General features: G+C 44.9%; 1 protein-coding gene across 1 annotated transcript in view; it reads right to left on the reverse strand.

Annotated features, from left to right (window-relative positions):
- TG (thyroglobulin) overlaps positions 1–16,631 on the reverse strand; it is an 825,201-nt gene that overhangs the window by 796,492 nt on the left and 12,078 nt on the right. Inside the window, exons 4-5 of the mRNA XM_078686739.1 lie at positions 14,502–14,705; positions 10,198–10,357 (exon numbers count right to left, since the gene is read on the reverse strand). Coding sequence (XP_078542865.1) covers positions 10,198–10,357; positions 14,502–14,705 — 364 coding nt within the window. The remainder of the gene's footprint in view (positions 1–10,197; positions 10,358–14,501; positions 14,706–16,631) is intronic.

Below are 16,631 nucleotides of genomic sequence, written 5' to 3' on the forward strand. Positions count from 1 at the left end.
TACATTCATCATCATCCTCGATATCATTTGGGAGTGGCATCAAGGTAGCAGGGTTCAAAACAGAGCATCTCTTGAGGGTCACATTCTCTGCAGCAAGAATAACTTGCTCATATCGCGTGAGCCTGCTGTTGGTCAGATGCTGTGTTTTGGTCCTGGTCATCAACAGTTCAACAGAATGGGGCACGCACACCTCTAACGGGTGCCCCATGACGATATTTTCACATCTCTCAATGCTGACACCCGTTGCAGCAACGGATTTGAGACATCCGGGCAACGCTGCGGCTACTGGGTCTAAAGTAGCCGAGAAATAAGCAACTGGTCTACGGGCATTCCCATGGATTTGGACTAACACAGACAACGCGCAACCTTCTCTCTCACAACAGTAAAGAAAAAATGGTTTATTGTAATCAGGCATTCCCAATGCCGGAGCACGACACAGGTCCTCTCGCAGCTGTAGGAATGCCATCAAACAGTCTTTGTCCCATGGTACCGGATCGCTCACCTCCTTGTGCGTCAGTTTTTGCAAGGGCTTTGCTTTCAGTGAAAAGTTCACGATCCACTGTCGGCAATAACCCACCATCCCTAGGAACATCCTGACCTCTCTCTGTGTCTTAGGCGCATTCATTTTCATGATCGCCTCTATCCTGTCTGGTGACACCTTTCGTTTGCCTTTCTCTATTCTGTGTCCCAAGTACTGCACTTCTGTCAGGCAGTACTGCAATTTCCCCGGGGACACCTTGTGCCCATTGGCAGCTAGGTGATTTAACAAAGCAATGGAGTCCTCCCTGCAAGCTTCTTCTGTTTCTGACGCCACGAGGAGGTCGTCTATGTATTGGACCAGAACTGACTTCTGGGGCAGCACTAGACTTTCAAGATTTTTCTTCAAAAGCTGGTTAAAGATCGATGGGCTCTCTGTATACCCCTGAGGGATACGACACCATGTTAGGACGCGATTTTCCAGCTTAAATGCGAAAAGAAAATGGCTTTCTTCGTCCAGAGGGATCGAAAAGAAAGCCTGACAAAGATCGATCACAGTGAACCACTCAGCTTGGAATGGAATCTGAAACAGTATCACTGATGGATTCGGTACCACTGGACAACACGAAACGACTATGTTATTAATCTTTCGAAGGTCCTGTACTATCCGAAATTTCCCATTTGGTTTCTGCAGACCCATAATCGGGGAGTTGCATGGACTACCCACGATTTCTTTCAGTATTCCCTGTTTAATCATGGACTCAATCACGGGTTTTATGCCTGCAATCGTTTCTGGAGTCAATTTATATTGGGGTGTTCTTGGGAACTCAGCATGCGGTTTCACTACAATTTTCACTGGGTCCACCCCTTTGACCAATCCAATCTCTTCCCCAGTGAAATCCCATACTTCTGGTGCCACTGTCTCTCTCAAGTCCCAGGGGAGCTCATCTACTGTCAAAGTAGGGTACAGCTCCACGCATATTCTTGAGTTTGCAACTTTGAAATCTGCGTCATCATCATTGGTCAATACCTCCACTCCCTGAGGTGTACAGTATATAGTACAATTCAATTTACACAACAGGTCTCTCCCTAGCAGACACACAGGACTTGAATCGCAAACCACAAACTGGTGCTCATCGCTGTACTTCCCTATTTTCACCTGTACCGGTTCTGTCAATTGGCTGGTTATTCTCCTGTTTGCGACCCCCACCACCTGTATGGTCTCTCCAGACATGGGCAGGTCTGGAACTGCAGCTGATCTGATCGTGGATCTAGTGGCTCCTGTGTCCACCAGAAATGTCGTAGGGCACCCTGCTACTTCTGCTTCCACATAGGGTCCCCTCTGGTCCACCTCCAAGGCTGCCCCGAGGGTGCAGTCTTCTCTTTCCACTCTCTGTCCGGTTAATGGGTCCACATAATAGCACTCTTCCCCTTCTACAAACAGGGGCATTTGTCTATAGGTCTTACCCATAGTCCCTACTCGAGGAGGTTGCGGGAACTGGGCTCGGGGAGGAGCCCCCCCCCCTTTGAGCACCTTTCCTTGGTATGGCGTCACCCCTCTTGTAGGCGCGCTCTGGACCTCTTCCTCCTCTATCTCTTGCTCTCCTATCTCTACATTGTAGGGGCACTCGCGTTTCCAATGCCCCACCTCGTTACACTGGTGGCACCTAGTCGTCTTCTTCAAGGCAGCTATGTCTAATCTGGGTCTAAAGGTGGAACTCTCCTCATTGCCCTTGTTCTGACTGTACTGCTTCTTTCCTCCTGTACCTGTTCCTTGCTGCTGTTGCTGTTGTCCCCCCTTCCCTGCTGCCTGCATCTGTACCACCATCAACTTTTCTTTTAGTTTCTTAGCCTTGGAGTCTATCTCATCACAGCAATACCTGGCATATCTCAGTATTTCGTCTAGGGGTTTACTTTGCCAACAAATCGAGTGTTGCTGAATCATTAAACTAATATCCGGTCTCAGTCCCAGGACGAACTTGGACACAAATTGCCCTATGTCTTTTGGATCCATTACATCCAAGCCGCTATACTGTTTAAACGCCTTCAGCAATCTCTCGTAATATTCGTGGACTGTCTCTTTGGGTTCCTGTCTTGTTCGGTCTATTCTGACCCAATCTATGTCTTGCATTGGCACTTTCTCTTTCAGCCAAGTCATCACTCTCTCGAATTTTGCCATCACAATCTCGGACGGCCCATTAGTCTTAGCATCTCTCTCTGGCTCCGTTGTGGGCCACTCAGCGCTAACCTTGCATGCTGTCCACAGATCTCCTGGTACTACAATGTCAAACAGCGTGTTCAGATCTATCCATAGGACCTTTGAGATTTTTACAAATCTCTCCACTTGCTTGTACCACTCCACTGGGTTTTCCCGCAATTTGGGGAAGGAGGTGGTAAAAGCAGCTAAATCTCCCCTACTCCAAGGGACATGTACATAGTTCCCATTTGCGACTTCACGCAAAGGGTAAGCTTCTATTCCCTGCTGTCCTCCTGGTGTCATACCAAGCGTGCTTCTCCTGCCGGTCCCTTTCTTGGACCACCTCTCTTCCCACTTATCTAGTGCCCTCCATGTCCTTATTCCAGCGATCAGTTCCCTTATGTGCGTTTTCAGCCCAATCGTTCTCCTCTCATCTAGGTCTCGATCTGTATAATGTAGCCTGTGGTTACCCTGTAATGCTTTGGTTCTTGACAAGTCCACCATATATTTGCCTGCTAGTTCGACTAACTTCTCATGGACTGCTCTCGCTTTTCGAGTAATGTCCTTTGCCATATACAGTATTTCATCCTGTTCATACATTTCCATTCTTTCTAAAGGCAGGGTACCATCTATCATGTCATCCAGGTCTGACCTTAAACTGGCGACATCGAGTCTCTTGGCTTTTATCTCAGCTCGCAATATGTCTTTCGAAGGGGGCTCACTGGTCTCCCTACCATCCCAACTTCGAGCTCTACGTTTGGGCTCGGGAGAGTTAATGGGTGCCCTCCCTTGCTCCCATCTCTCCAGGTCCCATGCTCGGCCATCCGATCTTGGAAGGTGATGGAACACGGGCCTGTTACCCCTACTCTTGCTCTGCCCACTCTCTTCTTCTTCTCTCCTCTCACCGCACACCTCTCTGTTATTTTCCCTCTGGTCTCTACTCTCTCTTTGCCTAGTATCGCTCAGTATCTGATACGATCCTTCCTGGTTCCCCATATTCCCTGGGCTGCGCTCATTTCCGTCATCACAGGGACTATGGTGCGACCTCTCACAACTCCCATTCAGTTCTCTGGTGCCGGGCACACAGTGTGGACACTTAAAGCTGTTTCTGTACTCTTGCGCTCTCCTCTCCCCTTCACTGAGTATTGGGCACGCCACCCCTCCACTCCCGGGGCCCCCGTTTTCCAAATCTATTCTATTCCCACTCCGGGCCCAATGGGTGACTCCCCTACTATCTCTCTCTCTACAGTCCCACTCCGGGCTGCTCTCCCCAGCCCCGCAGTGAGTCCGAGCTCGGCTGTCCTGACTTTCCCTTTCAGCTTCCGCAGCTATGATGCTCTTTTGAGCCTTCACTGCCTCATCCCACTGCTTCATGTACTCATTTAGCTCTTGAAAGGATTTTCGTCCAGATCCCCTCAGATCCACTGGCCATCTAGGGCCCCCAGGATCTCCTCCTGGGTCCCCTGCTGTGTGCATCGGGGTGCTCCACTCTCTCGGTATCGGCATCTGACTTGGGGAATTGATCGTATCGTTCCTTCTTGCCTTCTCTGCTCTTTCTCTGTCCTTCCGTACCCGTTCTTCCCCTCTTGCTCTCTCTTGGTCATATATCGATATTATAGGACCTATGGTAACAGGTACCTGTAGTGCATCTGGTAATGCGTAGGATGTGGCGCTCTCCGTTTCCGGCGCTCTTTGTACCACAAACCTCCCGACTACCTGTTGCACCTGACTAGGCTGGGACAGCTCTTTCTTTGCCTCAGGATCCCACTCTGAACTGGGAAGCGGTCTATGCTCTCCTGCATTGCCCCCCTTTTCTCCTTCTGTATGCTCGACCTCTCCCCCTGCTCTATTATACGGGGGTGGCCTGTCTGTCAATAATCTGTTTATCAGGCTGTCCTCTGTTTCGCTCTCATCATCTTCTTCTAGGGGGCTTTTATTTACGGGCACCTCTAACACTGGGTACAGTTTATTTACTTCCATGTTATGCACTCTCCATCTTTTAGCATCCGCATCCCACCTGGCATCCTGCACTGCCCTTACCGATCGTTTCACCCTTTCTTGTCGTCTGTTCATATTCTTTTCATGCGCTGCCCTAATCCATGCTTCAAGAGCTTCAAACTGGGTCGGTCTAGGCAAGGGTCTCATTGAGGTCATGACTGATTTTAATCGATGTAACACCTCTAATCTGAACGTCCCGTACTTCGGGAACGTCAGTTCCTCATTTCCTTCAGTAATCTTACTCCACTCTGATATCCAAAGGATCGTATGCAGCCCAACATTCACTGCCATGTAACGAGCTGGCGTACCCTCCGGCGGGGCTTCTTCCCCTTCATACGATCCCCGCTTCTCTTTTTTAAACACCGCTCTCAGCCATTTAAAACACTTCATAATTATGCGCACAATATCCAGCCTCGCTACTCTGTTTACTTCCTGATGACAATCCACCAATCCTGTCGCGGCTTTGCTAACTTGGCCTATCGCAGCGCGGTCTTTCTCCGGTCGGCCAATCACGTCGCGACCCTGTCTGACGTCTTTGCTAGCTGGCCTATCACAGCGCGGTCTTTCTCCGGTCGGCCAATCACGTCGCGACACTTTCTGACGTCACTTTTCTCCGCTTCGCAGCAGCACCCCTCCTTTCTCAACTCGTCTCCCGGTTATGCATGCGTCCCATTCATACACCGAAAAATGACTACTTCCGACCAAGCGGTCACTTCTCTCGACTGTACGTCCACAGTCTATATGTAATTGTCAACACAACTGACGAAATGTCTATCGTCTCTCTGATAGGTTGCTTACACACACAGTAACTTCCGACCAGCGTCCGTTACTCACGCACTCACTCTTACGGTCCCCCTATCTCGGTCTTTCGGGTGATCAATGGTACCTCATGACCCCCTTCACACTAGTTAACAATTACTCTGGGTGTCCGATACACCCGAACCACTTAAGCTCTCCTTGAACTTAAGATTTCCACCGGTTGCGCGCGCTCACAACCTGTTCCACAGTCACTCTACAGACATTCAACTCCGCCAGACATTACAACATAGATACAATACAAAACACCGCAATCTAACACGCATAACCCTTTATACTCACTCTCGACCGATACTGCTGCTTTTTCTGTCTCACGTCATCCGGATCTTCTTCGGCGGGCGGTTCTTCCGATCATCGGTCTCTAGGGGCCTTGGGGTAAGCTAACCTGGCCTAGGTCACCGTCCTCAAGAAGGCAACCATCCTCCATAGCTACCAACTGAAAGGGCGAGATTTTGATCGATACCTCATCACTATTGATCCAAACCTCGATCTGGTCGACTGAACCTTTGTTGCCTGTCTTGGAGGATGAAAGTGCCCCTGTACCAAACCAGTTCACCCAATAAAGGACTCTGCTCCCAAAGATCACAAACAACTTCTAGCTTTCAAAAGTTTATTGTAAAGATATGATAAGCTGCAAATACAGGCATCTCAGAATGAGATTCACGAGATACACAGGTCCAATTACATACATGTGCTCTCGGAAAGCCCTCAGACGAGCAACGGAAATCACTAACACAAGTTCTAAGAATAATAAAGCTATCAGCATTGACGCATATCTCTCCTTCATTTAAGTTGGAGGAAAACGCACAGGTTAGGCTGTCCCTACCCTGCTCTAGATGGTATCCCTACTTATCCAAATCCCAACCTAACAAAGGTGTCAGCAGTGAATGACCCCCAAGGGAAGTCACTCACTCTAAGTCTCTTGGTGAAAACCTATAGTTCTCCAGTCATGACCCCTCTCTGCCTACCCATCCGCTCTCTAACGGGTCCTCAGGTATCTGCTCTAACTCCACCCAGGGGTGCTGTCCCTAATACAAAACAGTCAACAACATTTGAGACGCCCCTCGCAAGACGCCTCTCACGTGGTGTAGCTTCTGGCTTTTTCCATGCTGCTTTGTGTTGGGCCTCATACGTTAGAGTTGACCTTGCTTCTCAGACTCTTCTCCGGCCCGCTGATACCCCTTAAACATTCCGGAACCCTCCTCCATGTCTGGGCCGTCTACTGAACAGACCTCTATTCATTCATTTATAATTGGATCCCCCCTTTCCTTGCAGACAGACATCTGCAGCCAAGAACCCAACTCTCATAGACTTCCAAAAAGGCTTGCAACATTTCTTGGCCCAGACATGTACGTGTAAATCAATGTCAAAACATTTCAGGCCTACAATATTTCTCATCATGATTATAGCATTCAACTTCTTCATTAATTAAAGCATGTTAATACTCTTATTCTATTATTCAGTAAACATCTCTATAAATCATGGCCCATTTAATGCAATGACCAAAACATTAATACAATCTATGTCGTGAAAAGAAACACCTTCCCTTTTAGCTCTGGCCCTGAGGCCTACCACATTCTGCGTTTAACCACATACCATCTTATATTTTAACAGCTACACGACATGGATTCAGAAATAATCACATCTACTAAAATCATATAGTGTCACACATTTCTGTATTAGTTCCACTTCTACTTAAATCTCTACATTAGCTATACATTCAGAATATAATTACAGATACTATTAGCACTCATGGCATTTCTCCTCATGATTTGTGCTTACTACAGGTAAGTGTGATGTACTCATACATTTAGGTCAGTTTGCGCTCTCTCAGCTTTTCCTGTGCACCCAGTTGGGATGCTCTCCTGGAATGTAAATTTCAGGGCTTTCTATTTCCTACCTCTGCTCAGCACTCTGAAGTGACCTTGGAGAGCCGTAGTGGTATATTAAACCCCAAGATAAATTAATGAGGAATAGTGGAAAAAAGAAACATAAATGTGAATCTTGTCTTTTGAATGCACTATTATTATGGGCCCTGTGCAATAACTGGAACTATGAGGGCTGTGATAACTTTATCTGTACTTGCATTCAATTCCAGCCACATTGTACTGACGCACTATGCAAAATGTGTAAATGAAAATTGTAAAACATGTCTCAGTTGTTCACAAAATATAATCAAGAGGTAATAGACACTCATTTTGCCTTAAATTTGTAGCACCATTGTATTTATAACCTAGGAAGACTTTTGCTCTGAAACATTGTTGTTTGCAGTTGTTTATTTCCTGCCTCTAATGTCTGGGAGATGCTGCAGAAAATTAAATGATTTCTGGGGTCGGGGGGGGAAATCTTAGAAATGTTTTTATATAGTGGTCATCAATTCAAACAATTAAACTTAGTCAAATACATTGATCCTTTACCTTTTACAATATACCAGAACACTACCTGTTAAAAAAACTATGGGGTAGGTGTATCAAGCCTTTTGCGATTCGCAAAGGCCAAAATTCTGCGAAGTTCGGCCTTTGCGAATCGCAAAAGGCTTTTTTGCATTTTTTGAAATGTATTAAAAAATCGCAAAATAAGGAATCGCAAAAATGTGCGATTCCTTATTTTGCTTAAGCATTTAAGGAATCGCAAATTTTGCGCTTCCTTAAATGCGATGTATGTGTGTTTTAGAAATTGCGAATTTGTAGTTGGTGGTAATTTGCGATTTCATTTAAAAATGCCCTATTTGGCATTTGTGAAGGTGGCATGTATGTGCGCCATATGCACACACATGTAAATTTCAGGGGTACAGCAGGGTGTCTTTGAGACACCCCTGCACCCTTGAAATTATTCTCAATTTGCGAATTCGCAAATTGCGATTCGCAAATTAAGAAATATTTTGCAATCTATCCTATGGGCCTCCTGGCCCATAGAAATGCATGGGAAATTATTCCTTAATTGCGAATTCGCAAATTGCGAATTCGCAAATAAGGAAGACTAAGAAATCGCTAAAAAATAGCGATTTTCTACATACATTCCATTTTGCGATTTCTAAATAGCGATTCCTTAAAAATCGCTATTTAGAAATCGCAAAAGGAAATCTTGATACATCTACCCCTATCTGTTCTAGTTTTAGTTCCATTGACAAAATCTCCCTAAAGCTCCGAAGGATTTTATATGTAACTCACTAACTATGGTGAGGAAGAAAGCTGGAGTATATTCTTATCTGGCTGCAGAGGATATTGTCGTCCTCAGGTTAGTTTACCTGCCCATTGGCCTGGCTAAGCCCTGGGACATATATGGAAAAAGTATCTTGCAATTATTCTTGGTTCTAAGTTTCATTTGAACCCCACAGATATCCCACAGACACCCACAGATATCTATAATGTTCTCAATAGCAAAGCCGTCACGCATGTCAGCTGCCCAATAAAGTATTATAAACCTTTCATAAAGCTTTTCCCACTGTATTTCAGAAAATATCAAATTCACCTTCTGTGTCGCAGGTGACCAACTATTTTATATATAATTGATGATAATCATGGGCTCACCTGGCCACCAGCTTTTGAATATCAATGTAATTGACGTTGATTATGCTGCAAGTTCAATGCCACAGAAATGTCTGTTCGCAGAAAATCTGCCGCTTTATTGATTGATTGTTAAAAAGTGGAGGTCTCCATGAGTTGTGTATCATTCAAGTTGAGCTATCAACAAGCTTAGAATTTTTTTTTCAAAATCTTAAAACCTGATTTAAACTTTTGTGGGTGGCGTAAAGCCAGTCAGGGTGATCGAGGACTTGACGCCTGGCACCCTGTCTTTACTCTACTTGCCAAATTTAGATTTCACTGCCTTGCGGTGAACTCTATGGGTTTGTATGAGCCTCCGTCATGGCGGTTTAGACACAGTCATTTAAAAGTTTGGAATGCATCCATCACTGGTGACGGGCTCGAACGCCAAACTTTTAAGGATTTTCCTTTTCCAAAAACAAACTCTCAAAGTGGAGTTTGTTTTTGGAAAAGTAAATACTAAAGGCCCCAACACTATGGGAGCTTTTGCCCATGGTGTGAAGGACTTTATTTTATTTTTACTGTCACTCACAGTGCACAGTTAGAAAAAAAGGCCATCTAACTGCTAGTCTAAATGGGGCGGACTGTCGTTTGGCTTACCTCCGATAGCCTGTACTATCTCAGGCTGTCGGAAGAAGGTTCATGCTGGTAGAGTACATTTTACTACATCGGTCTACACCTGCCAGTCCACCTGACTCAAAATTCTGCTGGCAGATCAAGAGAGTGTGGCAAGCAGGGTGTTCCGTCACCACTGGAGCTCTAAATCAGTGCCTTAGTTTTTTCATACATATACTGCTCATGCTTATAAGCCTTTTTAGCAGGTCATACCTTCACCCCCCCATCTATACTTCATGGTGGTCTGCATTGGCAACCGTTAGATGATTGCTTCTGGTGAACCACCCTCTAGACCTGGGAGCAGATCATGCCAGTAGTATTCTCGCACCACCAATAACATCCCCCCTAGGTAACAATCTACATCAGCCACCTAACCTCCACAGAACACTGCTAACTGGTCTGAAGGTGACCTGCTGGTGCTCAAAGTACTCTTGCAGAAAGAGCTATCAGCTTACTGTTACTGCTCAAATTATTCTCATACAGACAAATATAGGACCAGTCTCTTATAACTCTCCCTCTATTTACACTGTTCAAGATAATTTACTTTACCGGTTGAAGTTGTGGACAAGATCAAAGACCATCATGTCTGAGGTGTTCACAAACTTGCACTGGACAGGCAGAAAGTCCCCTTCAGCCGCGCATTGTGGGGGAGTCTTTTCGCCAACACCGTGGAGAACACGACGATCGCGGACCTCACAGCTCCCGGGGCCTAGGAGAAAATGTCAGTTTTGGGTTGCATTACTACCATCAGATCACACAATGGACTGGGACAACCAAACAACAGAAGAATTCACATTTCCCTCCATTCCTTCAATGGCAGAGAGAAGAACAAGGCTGGTTGGAGAGCGGGAGTCTGCAATTTGTTTTTACAATTTTTTAAAATATTATTTTAGAATTGTGACTGCGAATTATTGAACAACTTGCATTGATTAGTGAACTAGATTAATTTTGTAGAACTCTTTGGCTGAAATAAAGCCAAATAAAGTTTGATGATGATAGAGAAACCACAAGGAATGTAATTCAATACATAATTAAATCATGTTATGTCATGTTATGTTATGTTATGCCATTTGTTGATTTGTATACCTCACCTGTGAGGGTATCCAGGCACTAAATCATCTATATCAATATCAACAATGAGCAACCTATTTTCCTCTAGACTGAAAAAAGCAATCAACTACTCGGTCTACAAATTCTAATAATCGTGTATGATATACAATTAACTGCAACACTACAAACTATCCATCGGCGCCACAAAGGTGAGTATGCTCTTGCACCAAATATCCATAGTTATACGGTTATCAGAGTCCATGGCCACAACTTCTATCAAATTTATCAGTGGTGGCTGGCAGGGGCACAAAATATATATATTTTTAAAGAAACTACTTGTCTACTCACAGCCGCCTCAGTCTCTCCTCCATTGCTGATGAGTCTCAGAAGCACCCAAGCTCCTCTACAGGGAGCTAGTGCATGTTCCTCACTAGGCTATGTATTACAACCTGGTGAGGAATATGCAAAGTGCGCATGACGGTCTGGCCGCCCCAAGATGGCAGGCCAAGCAGTCATGTGCTCTTAGTGTGCATGAACCACTCCACCCCCTGGTACCCCAGTCCCGCCCGCCCTGCTCTAACCAAGCCCCACAGCAAAAAAAAAAAAAAAGATAAAAAAAGTTGTTATTATCATTTTATTTTACTGAGAGCAGTGGGGCAACGCTCCTTCGCCTTAGCAGAGGAGCCGCCCCTGACTTCCAACAACTTGTCAATGATTGGGGGCAGTATCCAGTGATGGCCCTTAGAACAGTGAAAAGACTGATTTATACTTAGCCAAATTAGTTCTAAAGAAGTAAGATCAACCAGATTGTCGGTGCCCAAATATGATTAGATCAATCCATAATCAGACCTCCCAAACGGTACCAACAAACTGGGAGGGAGAAAGAAGTCACCCAACTTTGGAAACATTCAAGGAGGCTGCAAATACCACCAAAGAGAGGATACTTCGTGGTATATTTAAAAAACAAAAATCTATATAAGCTCAAATGTTTTTCCATGAGTTCTCTCCACTGTTCTCTTTGTGATCAAGGTATTTTCGTATGCCTGATAATACCCATCTACGTATCTTCCCAGTACTTACTCATTATTCATTTGAAATGCATATGTAGTGATCCACATTTCACAATTCACTCTTTTTTTATCTAAATGACTTGCTGTATATTATTTAAAACCTTCTGTAATTCACTCCCATACACGCACATATGTGATGCCCAAAATTCTGCCAAAATATTTTGGGTATAGTTGGACTAGAGCCACTTAGAATGGTGACAGAGTTTCACCAGCCTTTCTGTTCATTCCACCTTCGATGCAGGGTTATACGAGCCCTGGTTGGAGAGCACAAGTGTGGCATTGTGCTCTCATGTTCCTAGCGCTGGGACATCTTTTTAGGTAGCCAAGCGCTTTATAAGTTACATATAATAATAATATTCAACTTCTTTTCACTGGGACAGCCAAATGCCATTCCCACCTGGATCATGCATTAGTCACCTCGATACATCATATTTTCATAATATGCTGTGAGTATTTTAATAATTCTAGAGCCATACTGTGGCAGATAGTGCTTGATATCTAAGGATGATCTTCTTCCTGTTTAATCATTCTGGTCTTTGGCAGAAGGAAGGAGGGGTTTCCTGGACTCTGTTGGGTTGGATTCCTTCCAGAGTTCCATGGAACCTGTACTCATGGTCTGATAAGACCCTCTGACAGTCATGGATTGGGAGAAGCTTTGACATGTTAGGAGCATTTGAGCGTTGGATCCAGGTTGACTTTAGATTAGTGGAGAGAATGGCCACCTATGCAGGAATGTGTCAACCTGCAATAGAGTGCTTTGTGTGTCAGCACATAAGTAATGAGGGCTTGGGTTGGGAGCCAATTGGAATGTTGCATCAGCATTGTGCATCGCATGTTTTTTTTTCTTTTTGAACATTTTCTAATCCGTGATCAATTTGAGTGAAAGACAAATGAATAGGAGATCACAGTAGTCGAGATATGTTATGCTAGAGTTGCTACAGTTTCTAAGAACGGTTTTAACATCAACATCTGAATGTACCTTGGACCCAAATTTACCAAGGGCTTGCATTGCCGTTGCATTGCCGTTGCATCACGCAAAGTGACGCCAGCCCTTAACTGAGATACACTAGGCCACACATGTTACCTGCTGCACCCCTTCAAAAAGCTGTGTGACCCATTACCTGCCTCCTGTCCATTCAGTATGGATGCCAAACACAAAGAGCCTCATTAGCTTTAAAACGTTACTGACTGTTTCCAAACACCAGCTAACAATATTCCCTCACTTACCCAATGGCCCCCAGCCAAGACTGTAGATCATGCTATGGACAATATCAAGGCTGAGGAGTATCTCTGTATTCAGCAATGACCAAGCACCCACACTTCAACATCAGCCACTACTTATTTGCCCGGCCACACGGTCATGCGCACTTTGCATATTCCTCACCAGGTTGTAATACACAGCCTAGTGGGGAACATGCACAGGGGAACCTGGGTGCTTCCGGGACTCATCAGCAATAGAGGAGAGATTGAGGTGGCTGCAAGTAGGTAAGTAGTTTTCTACTGGCAAATGTGTTCTTTCCCATGACACTGTTAATTTACCAAGGGCTTACCTTGCCATTGCATCACGCAAGGCGACGCAACATTTCATGCTTTTCACAAGCGGTGACATTAATATCTGTCTACTGGATCATATCTTCAACGCGTCATGCTCTGTTTGCCCAACTGATCACATCACCCCTTGTGTGTAATGTTATGCAACAGATCATGAGTTGCATCGCATCAAATGACAAGCATATTCCATCCACCTCCTTTAGAACCTCAAGCAATTGTTTTACCTTTTCGAATATATCATGAACGTAGACATAATGGTCTTGGAGAACAATTGGATCTACATTCTTGTTGGTTCATACTTACTCTGGCTCATTCTAATGATGGTTCCACGGCTGTTTGTCTAGTTGTTTATCAATCTGTTCTTAAATCCAGGTTTTCTTAAAGTGCACTAAAACTCATGGGCCTCTCACTGGTCCCTAATTGGCAGGATCTGATTTAGGCATCCTCTTATGACTGGTTAAATTTCACATATTATTGATCCACAGCCAATGTGAGCACCGTACTTTACAACCAGCATTTAATCGCCATGTAAGTAGGAAGTGCATCTAGAGGTCACTCAAAATCAGACAGTAAATGCTACACAGAGAGTTTTACTGTATCCCACTCATTTGTGCATGTGGTCAACAGAACTGCTGTGTGGGAATGTCTCTGCAGAGTGGGCAAGACATGTTGTGGTCTCTCCCAGGCGGTGGGAATTTATAAGGACCAAAATGTTGGAGAGGACACTTTCTCCATGGACCACACCTATTCTACAGGGAGTGAGTCTATGGGACCTAGCCCCTAATTGCTTGTACTTTTTTGTTTAAATGTGTAGACTTATATAGCGTGGTTTATTACCCAGGAGGGTATCCAGGCGCTGTCCATGGGCACGGGGAGATTAAGTGATTTGCCCATAATCACGGATTTGTTGAGCCGACGCCAAGACTTGAACACTGATCACCAGCTCCTGAGTGGGCAGCTCTGACCGCTGCACCACATCCTCTCCCCTCTGTACCAGCATTCAGAATAGTAGCAGCGCAAGGTGCTGTGTTTTCACTCCACCGCAGTTTCTTCATTCGTGACAGTTAGCCTCAGTTTGCAGCCGTTTCCAAAAGCACAGTCTATAGTGAACCAGGAACTCCCACACCCTCATTCCCCCAAAACATACAATGTTAGGTAAGAATATTAAATGTTAAGACTTACAATGTGTTATTTTTCCTGGCTGTCTTGTTCCATAGATCTCCATTCCTTCTGAATCCACACACCAGCATTGCTTCATTTCGAGGTCACACTGCACGCGGTTGTACTCTCCGGACTCACTGCACTGTGGTATGTAGGTGGTGGTAGTTCTGTTGATGTAACCACTCACTAAGATCTGCTGCTTTTGTAGCTGGCAAAATGACAAGCCTAGAAGGAAAATGTAAAGTTACATCCCAAACAATGAATGTGACATTTTGAAGATAATATTACTTTTCATAAGAGAGGAGGACAAAAAGGTATTCATGTGTAAGTGAGCGCTTACAGAATGCCACATACAGATATAGTGCTACACTGATTGATAATGTCATGGCTGGGTTTGCTATCTGATTTATGTAAGTACTGAATTTATCTCAAATGATGCATAAATTGAATTGTTAAATAATTCACATCAAATTTTGTGCCAATGTAGAAACAAATTAAAGACTCTAAAGACCACCCATATTTTTTGATGCACGTAGAAACACCCTGCCGCCAGATTGGATTCATGCTACTTCTACAGAGTGTGTGAATGGTAGTTTCTTTGAAGCATCACCTCTTTGACCACCCTAGGCTTGAGACCGTGAATGGCGACTCGAGTTACTGTGGTTGACCAAGAGTAAGCTATAAAGATATCACATATGGTGGGGACGGTGAATTTGTTCTTTTTCCACAAAACTATTTTGCAAGAAGGAGAGAACGGCCAAAATCAGAAGGGGAAATAGTACAAGTATCAAATACCCCAGAGCAACAAGCTCGAAGGTTGATGGGATAGATAACAAGGCTGTGTGAAGATCGAAGAAAACAATTAATGAATCACTTTCTGTAATTCCCTTTTCCACCTCAACTAGGTCCCAGTGCAGCCAGTCTGCAGTCGAAGGGCTAGGACATTTCTTTCCCAAGTTATTTTATAGCACATTTTGTGTCTCTGTGAAATAGAATGTTAACCATCATGAGAAAACTAGCCTTGCGGTTCGGGCTGGACTGTTCCCATTGGGCACAGGGTCAAGACTGATTTGCATATGGCTGGGTTCAAACTGGAAGGGCATGGGGAGCAAAGGATTGATGGATTTAGGCCCAGATCTCTGTACTGGGGTAAATGTTTGACATTGTTCTGCATTTTGTCCATCAATTGTTGTTTTTGCATTTGGCACCCAGAGTGGGACAATAATGCCCAGACGTGGGTCTTGTGCTCTCCATTCCATTGGAGTCAAGCTATCTTGGCTGAAAAGGGGTGCAACCCTGAAACCGGTCCTAGGATGCTTGTTTCCAGTTCAGGGAGGACCTGGCCTGGCAGTTCGGGCCAGACTGTTCCCATTGGCTGGGTTCAAAGGGAGGACTTGGCCTGCAGTTCGAGCCTGACTGATTTGTTAACGACTGGGTTCAAACTGAAATGGTATGGTGAGCAAAAAATGATGGATTTTGGTCCAGATCTCTGTACTGGGGTGAATGTATGCAAACACAAGGAGATGATGGACAGTGTGCTAAAACTTTTCAAACCTTCACCCTCAGTCACAGATCTGGGTTGAATCCATCATGTTGTTGGGCTAACAGCCCTCTTCAGCCAGGCTAGCTAACCCGAAACCAGTCCTAGGGTGCTTGTTTCCAGTCCAGGGAGGACCTGGCCTGGCAGTTTGGGCTGGACTGTTCCCATTGGGCGCAGGGTCAAGACCGATTTGCATAGGGCTGGGTTCAAACTAGAATGGCATGGAGAGCAAAGAAAACAATGGATTTAGGGCTAGATCTCTGTGCTGGGGTGAATGTATGACAATGTTCTGAATTCTGTCCATCAATTGTTTGCATCATGAGAAAGGGTGACCATCAGCCTTCTGGCATAAACATATGCCAATAGGCACGGTTCATGCCAGATACCACATGGAAACTACTTAAGGGGTAAATAGCGCAGTTAATCTAAACACACACAAGGGACCAGATTAGGGCAGTGGCGGCTCCTCCGCTAGGGCGGAGGAGCATCACACCACTGCTTTGCAGCAGTGAACTTAAGGAAACACAAAATGATAATAACTCATATTATTATCATTTTATGTTTACTTCTGCTGCAGCTTTGCATTTGGGGCGAGGCTGCTATGATGGCAG

This window comes from Lissotriton helveticus, chromosome 4_1, assembly GCF_964261635.1.
Source record: "Lissotriton helveticus chromosome 4_1, aLisHel1.1, whole genome shotgun sequence".
Taxonomy (NCBI): Eukaryota; Metazoa; Chordata; class Amphibia; order Caudata; family Salamandridae; genus Lissotriton; species Lissotriton helveticus.